The sequence below is a fragment of the Anomaloglossus baeobatrachus genome, chromosome 6 (genome assembly GCF_048569485.1).
Source record: "Anomaloglossus baeobatrachus isolate aAnoBae1 chromosome 6, aAnoBae1.hap1, whole genome shotgun sequence".
NCBI lineage: Eukaryota > Metazoa > Chordata > Amphibia > Anura > Aromobatidae > Anomaloglossus > Anomaloglossus baeobatrachus.
In genome coordinates, this window is record NC_134358.1 from 19,358,628 (window position 1) to 19,368,883 (window position 10,256).

The 10,256-nt window shown below is 45.4% G+C and overlaps 1 protein-coding gene across 2 annotated transcripts; it reads right to left on the reverse strand.

Annotated features, from left to right (window-relative positions):
- Window positions 1-531: 531 nt before the first annotated feature.
- Window positions 532-3,026, reverse strand: LOC142243904 (uncharacterized). Of its 2 annotated transcripts, XM_075316100.1 has the most exons (4): window positions 2,524-3,026; window positions 1,808-1,852; window positions 1,229-1,371; window positions 532-933 (listed from the first exon to the last, which is right to left on the reverse strand). In XM_075316100.1, the coding sequence occupies exons 1-4, from the start codon at window positions 2,954-2,956 to the stop codon at window positions 553-555; spliced, it is 1,002 nt and encodes a 333-aa protein (XP_075172215.1). In that variant the 5' UTR covers window positions 2,957-3,026; the 3' UTR covers window positions 532-552. The 2 variants fall into 2 exon arrangements, with proteins under 2 accessions (XP_075172215.1, XP_075172216.1); XM_075316101.1 differs by lacking the exon at window positions 1,808-1,852.
- Between the last annotated feature and the right edge of the window lie 7,230 nt (window positions 3,027-10,256).

Consider the following 10,256-nt stretch of genomic DNA (forward strand, 5'->3'; position numbering starts at 1 on the left):
GTTGACAAAGCGCTCATCCCATCCATTCCCTATTTAGGGTCCAGCACTAGGGATACCTAGGGTCAGATATCCTGCTTGGCGCATAGGTGCGGAACCTATCGATGGTGGTCATGGACCACAGGGATCAGCGGTAGGTTTGGTCAGGGGTCACCATCTTCCCATTCCCTAGACGCAGGGTTTCCCTTCACTTTAGCTGTGGGCTTGGTACTTCCCCGTACCTAGCGTGACACATAGCCTCCTAAATATGTGCAAACATCCCATACACAAATGAGACAAAATCCACCACATACTCACCTTGCTCTCGTTCCCTCAGCGCTCTGCTCTGGTCTTTGGTGCATTGATGCTCCACACAGCACATGCGATCATGTGACGTAATCATGTATGCTGTCCCACACACTGATTGGTGGAAGATGGGGCCAATGGCAGTGGGGAGATCCACTGTCCTGTAAGTGTTTTTCAATCTAAGGAAAGATTCGATTTTGTGATCACACAACCAAGTCGACAACAAATATGACGACTGAAAGAAAGAACTTGAGTCCTACATTTGCACCTTTAATTGGAAGACTGAGTCACGACGGGTGACTGAATTTGAACTTCACTGGAGGGCAGACAGAACAGGGGCTTTCCATCTTTTTTGGCCAAATGTGCCAGGCATTTTAGGATAATCAGGATGTTCTTCACGCTATGACTTGGCATGCACTCAGTTATCATGTTGCTGAGGTATTGTGGGTCATTAATGGAGGAAAATTCTTCGGTTTCAATTTTTCTGTCCTTCATGATCCCATAGGTGTTGACTAGGTTTTCTGTAAAGTGGCTGTGCACTTCGGGGATATAGCCCAACATGTGCAACTGTTCCATTACGTGATGGTAGCGAAGGTGCAGCTCAGATCTTAAATTTTCATTCACTTTGCCGGTCTGTGGATTTGTGGTCACCTGCAATCATGAAATATATTTTAAATACATCTTGGTTATATACAATAAATAGACCAAACATTTGCCATCTTTGGACACCATTTCAAACTTTATATATTCGTCATATCTTACAAAATATATACGTTTTGGACAAACTCTTTAGTTACATGAAGAAATCCATTTTGTTTGAAGAACATATATAAAGTGAGAACATGGTGTCTGTAAACAAATAAGCCAATTACAACCCACATATTGACCAACATGCAGTATCTTCACCACTTTTACAATAAAAATTGTATTGTTTTAGCTTTTCCACCTGTATAATCCTTTGTGCTATATGAGACACGCGGTATCCGTAAAGCCGGTGTTGCTCCACAAAGATGGCAGCCAGAATTCGGCGGTCTAGTTGAAAGGCGATCTCACCCACAATGCGTTGACACTTCTTCACCTTTTCAGATTCTGCAAAAGATCAATAGGAAATTAAGGAAAGATGTATGAATGACTAAATGCATGCCATTTTGAACTGGCGCTAAGTGCCTGTCCTATTTTACGGTAATCTGTGGACAACCGGTGGGCAAGAAATAATGATCTCTGGGAGGTTATTGACCGTAATGGAGAGAATAGTTTTAGCCCATAACATACACTATGTGATCCCTGCGACCACGGTGCCTTCTGTCACTACTTCTGAGTACCATGAGATTGTGGCCTCTTGTAGACCTCTTGTAGACCAGCTGTTCTTGGCCAACAGTATATAACTACACCTGAGCACCATGAGATTGTGGCCTCTTGTAGACCTCTTGTAGACCAGCTGTTCTTGGTCAACTGTATATACATACTAGAAGGAGATATGGTAAAGCATAGGGTTACTCATACAGATAGTATCATATCAACTCACCTACAGGAGGGCAGGAGTCGGTCTTTGGTTTTCTTTCGATATTGACTGTATTAATCACATAAATATGGAAAAAGTTTAGATTTTCACATTTGAGGTTTCCATACATCAATCTTCAAATCTTCATTAAAAAAGTGACAGCAACATTCTTAACTGAATTCTCAAAGAAGACGCACTATTGGACTATTCTACCTTCTTCAGAGGTAGAGATGGACCCCCTTACCGCTTGGACCCTAGTGCAGCTGCACAGGGTGCACCAATAATACGTCCACCCCTGGAATTGCTACCACTGCATCCCATTACAAAACTAAGCACCACTGGTGGTTGATGGTAGGTTGGGTGCAATTTAAGAGCTTCAAGCCATAAACCTTGACTTAGGAAGATCTGCCTAAACCAGAGGCCCTATATGACAGTAGCTTTTACTTCATGGCTTTCTGATTGTTACCAATGTAAGACAAGTTACTAGAACCAGACTGAATACAATATAGTTGTAGGAAATAAAATGTACATTAATATTCCAATTCTTCTGGATATTTCTTGTCTCGAAGGAGAACCAACTGTCATATGTTTCCCTTACATTTGTACAGGTTAGGTCACCAATCTATAGTCTCCACAATTATTTAGCCAAATTGTGCCCATCACTTTAGGAAGCATCAAACATGAGGTCAGTACAATTTTTTGATTTGTGAGAAATCCCCAATGGGTAAACCCAGTCTTACCCTGGTGGTCTTTCTTGTGTTCTCCTGGAATTGGCAGGCGTTTAGATGACTTTTCATGGTCTTTTAAAGTAAGGCGAAGCTCCTTGTTCTCCTGCATAAATCCCATCAGTTTGCGCAGTTCAGCATTTTCCTTTAGTAGACGTGAACATTCAGCGGTTATGGCTTCCTGATCATTGCGACTGTTGGGAATAATGTCCATGGCATCGTTTTGGAGAAGCTCCTGGTTAGATCTGAACATGGCGTCGTTTTGGAGAAACTCTTGGTTAGATCTGAACATGGCCTCGTTTTGGAGAAGCTCCTGGTTAGATCTGAACATGGCGTCGTTTTGGAGACACTCTTGGTTAGATCTGAACATGGCCTCGTTTTGGAGAAGCTCCTGGTTAGATCTGAACATGGCGTCGTTTTGGAGAAACTCTTGGTTAGATCTGAACATGGCCTCGTTTTGGAGAAGCTCCTGGTTAGATCTGAACAGGGTTTCTTTACCAGGCAAGTGTCTGTGTTGGAACACAGGTGATGTTAACATTCTATGCTGTGTGATGTCATCAGCCGCGTCGCTGGATCTCACCTATGACATCATCATTCATTGCAGCCAATGGGAGTTCACAACATTGGAACTATGGTGCACAACATCTCTTGTATATGTGTGAAAACATTACTGACAATATTAATTGGTCAATTTAATAAGTATAATTGCAGACAATTAAGAGATCAATGAATGTGAAGGTTTTTATTGTTTAGATTCTAATTTTAGGAATGTATAAAACTATAGTCTTCACATATAATGGTACAGAGCCTGTTAATAAATGCAATTCAATTGCTTGTTTAGACGCTATGCTTTATGTAAAGAATGGCTTCTATGTAGGTGCACTGAGTCATACACTTTGAACAATAAATGGTCCTTCATCCATAAGATTATATATATATATACACATACTATATATATTTTTACATATATATATATATATATATATATATATATATATACAGTAATATATATATATATATATATATATATATATATATATACAGTGTTATTTTTTATATATATAATATATGAAGCTGAGAGTATGTATCTGTGTGTGTATGTGTATGTATGTGTGTATATATGTGTATGTATGTGTGTGTGTGTGTATGTGTATGTATGTCTGTATATGTATGTATGTATGTGTGTGTGTGTTTACGTGTATGTGTATGTCCGCTAAAGGAATCCGCACCATCACATTTACAGTCACAAAATTTTGCACAGCCGTCTCATTTGACTCAGGGAACGTCATAGACTATGTTTTGTGAGGAAAATGTAACCCCTGCGGTTTACAGTTATTCGTCAAAAAACCTTTCTCCATTAAAGTCAATGGAGCTGCGATATACAGTGCAGCCAGAACTTCAGAAGAATGTTGGCGTGTCACAATGCAGCCAGGGAAAGAGACAGACAGACAGAGACAGAAACAGACACAGACAGAGACAGACAAAGAGACAAACAGACAGGGAAAGAGACAGACAGGGAAAGAGACAAACATAGACAGACAGAGACAGATTGACAAAGAGACGAAGAGACCCAGATAGACATAAAGAGACAGACAAGGAGAGAGTCAGACAGGGAAAGAGACAGACAGGGAAAGAGACAGACAGGGAAAGAGACAGACAGACACGGATAGGCACAGACAGGCAGAGACAGACAGGGAAAGAGACAGACAGAGACAAACAGACAAAGAGATAAAGAGACAGACAAGGAGAGAGTTACTATCCCGGGTAACGCCGGGTACTACAGCTAGTGTGATATATATCGCCCCGGGCTGTCTAGACCCCTGGGTGGGCGTGTCCAACCGCCTGGTCACGCCCACTGGTGTGTCTTCCTTTCCAAAAGCGGGGGGTGACTAGGGTTTTAGGTTGGCTGTGTGTTTCCTAAGTGGGGTGTGGCGCCCTGTACAAGCCAGGACGTCACAGGTACTGCAACAACACACCCCACACCCCCGGTTAGGCACATCAGCGGCACACACAAATCCTTGTTGCCTCCTTCCAGGGGCTGATGTCCACACCGAGTGGGGCGGGGTCAGGCGGTTGGCCCCGCCAATCGAGGAGTTCACAGTCCTGGAGGCGGGAAAAGGGTTCAGTCGAGTTTAGTTTTAGTTTTGGAGAGTGAAGTGGTAAAGGAGCTGACTGACCATGTCCAGGTACGTGGCCCGGGCACCAGAGAGCAAGGTTGGCAGACGGTGGTGACCGTTTGCAGGCGAGGCCGATTGACGCACAACCGTGAGGACCGGGGTCGGGCGGTGGCCCGCCGGTACCGTATCGGGGAGCGAAGAAGAGCCAGCACCACTCGTCAGGGCCTATGGACCCCGACCAGGCTTGGAGTCGCCATTAGCGACGGGAACCTCTGGGGTTCCTCAGGAACAAAGACCCGACTGAAGGCAACAGCTTAACCGTGAAGGGAAATACAGCTACCGCCACAGTTAGAGTTCCCAGGGCCAGAGCCTGCGGGCAAAAAGGGGCTCCTCTGGCAACACACACCGCTGGGGAGCGGGCTACCGGTGGGAAGCCATCGGGACCGACAACACACCAAAGGTGCAGGGAGAGACAGTCACCGCCAACCTACCGGGAGTGACTACCGCAGCTGCCTGTGGGACCCGTCCATCCAGTCGTTTGTTTCACCAAAGACTCCGTGTACATTACTGGCTGAGTGAGTACCATTGTGCCGCCTGGCACTGCGCTGCCCCCGCGACCCTGCACCTCCCCAACTCCCGCCATCCACCTTCCAATCCACATCACCGGGCCCCGGGACCACCAAATCCCCCTACCCACGGAGGGGAGAGAAACATCTCAGCTGCTCCCTGTCATCGCTCCCGGGATCCCCGTCCAGAGCAGCGGTGGTGTCCCAACCTCACCACAAACCGTGTAGGGGCCTATCTGTGACTACCTGGTTTTACCAGGGCGTCACAGTAACCTTTCAGCTTGCGCTGCCTAGGGATAGTCCTGCCTGCCCTCCCTATTGAGGTATTGTAGGGTCATGGTGGCTAATGGTGGTTGGGGTGGGTCCTCCGAGTTGGTTTAAATTGGTCTCGGGGATTTCATGGAGTTATGGATCCCTTAATTTACTGGTTTGGTGGTGGTCTGGTGATTTGGGCGGAACCTGCGGCAATGGAATACCGGGTCTCGTTATTTGTTTTTTGTGGTTATTCCTCCCCCTCTTTTGGTATTGGTGCTCCCGAGCTGATGGTTATGGCTGGGAGTAAGTGTGGTTCAGGGGGAGGTTACTGATATCATTATTTGTAATCACCAGATTTAGGAGTGTCAAGGACCCCACCCAATCTAAGTTATTCATGAATGTTTTGTGTTGTTAAATAAAAGGCTGCTGTAGCCATTTCATCCAACTTGGTGTCAGTGTATTATTTTATAGTTCATAGCGGGGGTTTTGGTGGGGAGGGGGTTCTAAGGTCGAGTTGTATCGGGGGAATGTCACCATAGCCTCAACTATACTAAAGTCATGGAAGCTGCAAGCAGACAAGAGGCTGACAACAGAGGTAATGAAAGCTGCAGTCAGACAAAAGGCTGACAACAGAGGTGATAAAAGATGCAGGCAGACAGAAGGCTGGCAACAAAGGTGATAAAAGCTGAAGGCAGACAAGAGGCTGGCAACAGAGGTGATGAAAGCTGCAGTCAGACAGAAGGCTGGCAACAGAGGTGATAAAAGCTGCAGGCAGACAGAAGGCTGGCAACAGAGGTAATGAAAGCTGCAGTCAGACAAAAGACTGACAACAGAGGCGATAAAAGCTTCAGGCAGACAGAAGGCTGGCAACAGAGGTGATAAAAGCTGCAGGCAAACAAGAGGCTGGCAACAGAGGTGATGAAAGCTGCAGGCAGACAAAAGGCTGACAACAGGTGATGAAGCTGCAGGCAGACAAGAGGCTGGCAACAGAGGTGATGAAAGGTGCAGGCAGACAGAAGGCTGGCAACAGAGGTGATGAAAGGTGCAGGCAGACAGAAGGCTGGCAACAGAGGTGATGAAAGGTGCAGGCAGACAAGAGGCTGGCAACAGAGGTCATTAAAGGTGCAGGCAGACAGAAGGCTGGCAACAGAGGTGATGAAAGGTGCAGGCAGACAGAAGGCTGGCAACAGAGGTGATGAAAGGTGCAGGCAGACAGAAGGCTGGCAACAGAGGTGATGAATGCTGCAGGCAAACAAGAGGCTGACAACAGGTGATGAAGCTGCAGGCAGACAGAAGGCTGACAACAGAGGTGATGAAAGCTGCAGGCAGACAAGAGGCTGACAACAGGTGATGAAGCTGCAGGCAGACAGAAGGATGGCAACAGAGGTGATGAAAGCTGCAGGCAGACAGAAGGATGGCAACAGAGGTGATGAAAGCTGCAGGCAGACAGAAGGCTGACAACAGAGGTGATGAAAGCTGCAGGCAGACAAGAGGCTGATAACAGAGGTGATGAAAGCTGCAGGCAGACAAAAGGCTGACAACAGAGGTGATAAAAGCTGCAGGCAGACAAGAGGCTGACAACAGGTGATAAAAGCTGCAGGCAGACAGAAGGCTGACAACAGAGGTGATGAAAGCTGCAGGCAGACAAAAGGCTGACAACAGAGGTGATGAAAGTCGCAGACAGGAGGCTGCAATCACATGTGTTTTAAGCCGCAGGCAGACAAGAGGTTGGTAGCAAATGTACTGGAAGCTGCTAGCACACAGAAGTTTTGGAGACTGCAGACAGGCAGTAAAGGTCTTGAAGAAAAGAGAATTGTAGCAGAGGTACTGGAAGCTGCAGACAGACATGAGGCTGGTAGCAGAGGAGTGGAAGCCGCAGACAGGAGACTGTAGTAGAGGTACTGGAACCCACCGACAAGAGATGTTCTGGAGACCACAGACAGGAGACAGAGGTCCTGGAGACCACATACAGGGAGCAGAGGTACTGGAAGCTGCAGGCATACAGGAGACGTTCTGGAGACCACAGACAGGAGACAGAGGTCCTGTAGACACAGACAGGGAGCTGAGGTACTGGAAGCTGCATGCAGATATGAGACATCCTGGAGACAGGTAGCCATTCACAGACGTGCACAGGTGTGTGTCTTGGTGAGCCTAATATACACCCAGGAACGTGATCAGATCGGAGCACACCAGGGCTTCTGCAGAACCCGACATGGAGCACAACAGAGTTCAGCGTAGCCGGAGAAACATTGTGGTTTTACCTCCTTTTGCTTCCTGCTTGGCAGTCCCTCTTGCGATGCCTGGCTATATTGTATCATTTCTTCCAGTCCTGAGAGTCCCGTATTTGTGGTCTAGCAAACCTCACAACTTTTGAAGAACAGAAACGAATTTTGACCACACCCCTAACCAAACCCAAGCCACACCCATTTGTCAGTTCATTCATTCATAAGTGCCAGAACTTTCTCATATTTATGTAAGCATCACTTCACACGTTTTTGTGTTTATAAAGCTGTGTTCACTCGTTGCATAAATCCGGGGTTTTTTTGTTTCTGTCGATGTCTGCACCAAACTACGCAATAATAATATTCTCTGTTATTCCATTTTTGCTGCATTTTTTCTACATTATTTCATGCGTTTTTGAGTCAGATGTGAATCTGCATTTATTAGTGTTTTTTTTATAGGACAGAAAAGCTCGGATTCTGCTCTTATGAAAGTATCTGCAGTTTTTTTCTGCATTTTTTAAGCTCCATAAGTTGTATTTTAGAGGATTTTTTTATTATTGATCAACAACTATGTTCTCAATCCTCCCAAAAGACTCATAAATATCAAAGTTTAATATTTTTGGCAGTTGGAGGGGTTTTTAGATTTGGCTTCTTAGGAGGATCTGTTTGTGCCGGTAACTATTACTGTGCAGAATTATTAGGTAACTTAATAAAAACCAAATCTATTCCCATCTCACTGGTTTATTTTCACCAGGTAAACCAATATAACTGCACAAAATATAGAAATAAACGTTTCTGACATACAAACCCCCCAAACATTAGTGACAATATAGCCCCCTTTCTTTCTGATGACACTCAGCAGCCACCATCCATAGATTCTGTCATTGCTTGATCTGTTTACGCTCAACATTGCGTGCAGCAGCCTCCACAGCCACCAGACACTGCTCCCAGAGGTGGACTGTTTTCCCTCCCTGTAGATCTCACATTTTATGAGGGACCACAGGTTCTCTATGGGGTTCAGATCAGGTGAACAAGGGGGCCATGCCATTATTTTTCCATCTTTTAGACCTTTACTGGCCAGCCACGCTGTGGAGTAGTTGGATGCATGTGATGGAGCATTGTCCTGCATGAAAATCATGTTTTTCTTGAACGATACCGACTTCTTCCTGTTCCACTGCTTGAAGAAGTTGTCCTCCAGAAACTGGCAGTAGATTTGGAAGTTGAGCTTCACTTCATCCTCAACCCGAAAAGGTCCCACAAGGTCATCTTTGATGATCCCAGCCCACACCAGTGCCCACCTCCACCTTGCTGGCGTCTGAGTCGGAGTGGAGCTCTCTGCCCTTTACTGATCCAGCCTCTGGCCCATCCATCTGCCCATCAAGAGTCACTCTCATTTCATCAGTCCAAAAAACCTTTGAAAAATCCATCTTAAGATATTTCTTGGCCCAGTCTTGAGGTTTTATCTTATGTTTCTTGGTCAGAGGTGGTGGTTTTCAGCCTTCCTTACCTTGGCCATGTCCCTGAGTATGGCACACCTTGTGCTTTTTGATACTCCAGTAACGTTGCAGCTCTGAAATATGGCCAAACTGGTGGCAAATGGCCTCTTGGCAGCTTCTCGCTTGATTTTCCTCAATTCATGGGCAGTTATTTTGCGCCTTTTTTGCCCAGCACGCTTCCTGCGACCCTGTTGGCTATTTGCCTTGATTGTTCGGTGATCACGCTTCAAAAGTTTAGCAATTTCAAGACTGCTGCGTCCCTCTGCAGGACATCTCACAATATGGACTTTTAAGAGCCAGTCACATCTCTCTTCTGACCCATTTTGCCAAAGGAAAGGAAGTTACCTAATAATTAAGCCCCCCTTATATAGGGTGTTGTGTCATTACCCTGCACCCCTCCTCATTACAGAGAGGCACATCACCGGAGTTACTTCATTGGTAGTTGGCTCTCACATATACAGCTGGAGTAGGACGACATGTATAACAAGCATCAAGTGATCAAAACACTCATTTGCCTAATAATTCTGCACACAGTGTAGAAGCCTCTAGAGAAAAAAAAAATAAGCACCAAAACCGCAGATTTCAGCAGCGTCTTTACATGAAATCACATCCACTTTGCTTGTACAATTACACACAGCAGAATTTATGTGCAAAGAAACAGCAGAAAAAAATGGCATTTATGCTACATGTGAACATGGACTAAATGTCCAAGCAAAGTGGATGAGACGTCCTGAAATCTCCGCTCGCTGAGCGTCTAAAGACTCTGCTGAACTCTGCAGTTTTGGTGTTTTTTTTCCCTCTTCTTTGTGGAGCCTGAAAAAAAAATGCAAGCAAAAATAATGCCGTTACCTTTTTAATTCAGAATCAAAGCTTTTCTGTAGTATTAAAATGCATTAAAACCCCAAATTCACATCCGCACCAAACATGTATCAAATGTCGGGGAAAACGTATAAAAAACGCAGGAAACACGCAGTAATCAGAGAAGATTGTTATAGCGCTATGTGGTGCGGACACCTGCAGAAAAAATCCTGCATTATTTACGCTACGTGTGAACACGGCCTCAGAGATACATTATTATTACATTTTTTGGGG

Coding starts and splice junctions, on each gene's coding strand:
- LOC142243904 (XM_075316100.1), bottom strand. CDS start 2,956: ATGTTCAGATCTAACCAAGAGTTTCTCCAAAACGACGCCATGTTCAGA. Junction 1,372..1,807: donor CGACTCCTGCCCTCCTGTAG/GTGAGTTGATAT, acceptor GATCTTTTGCAG/AATCTGAAAAGGTGAAGAAG. Junction 934..1,228: donor TAGCACAAAGGATTATACAG/GTGGAAAAGCTA, acceptor TCATGATTGCAG/GTGACCACAAATCCACAGAC.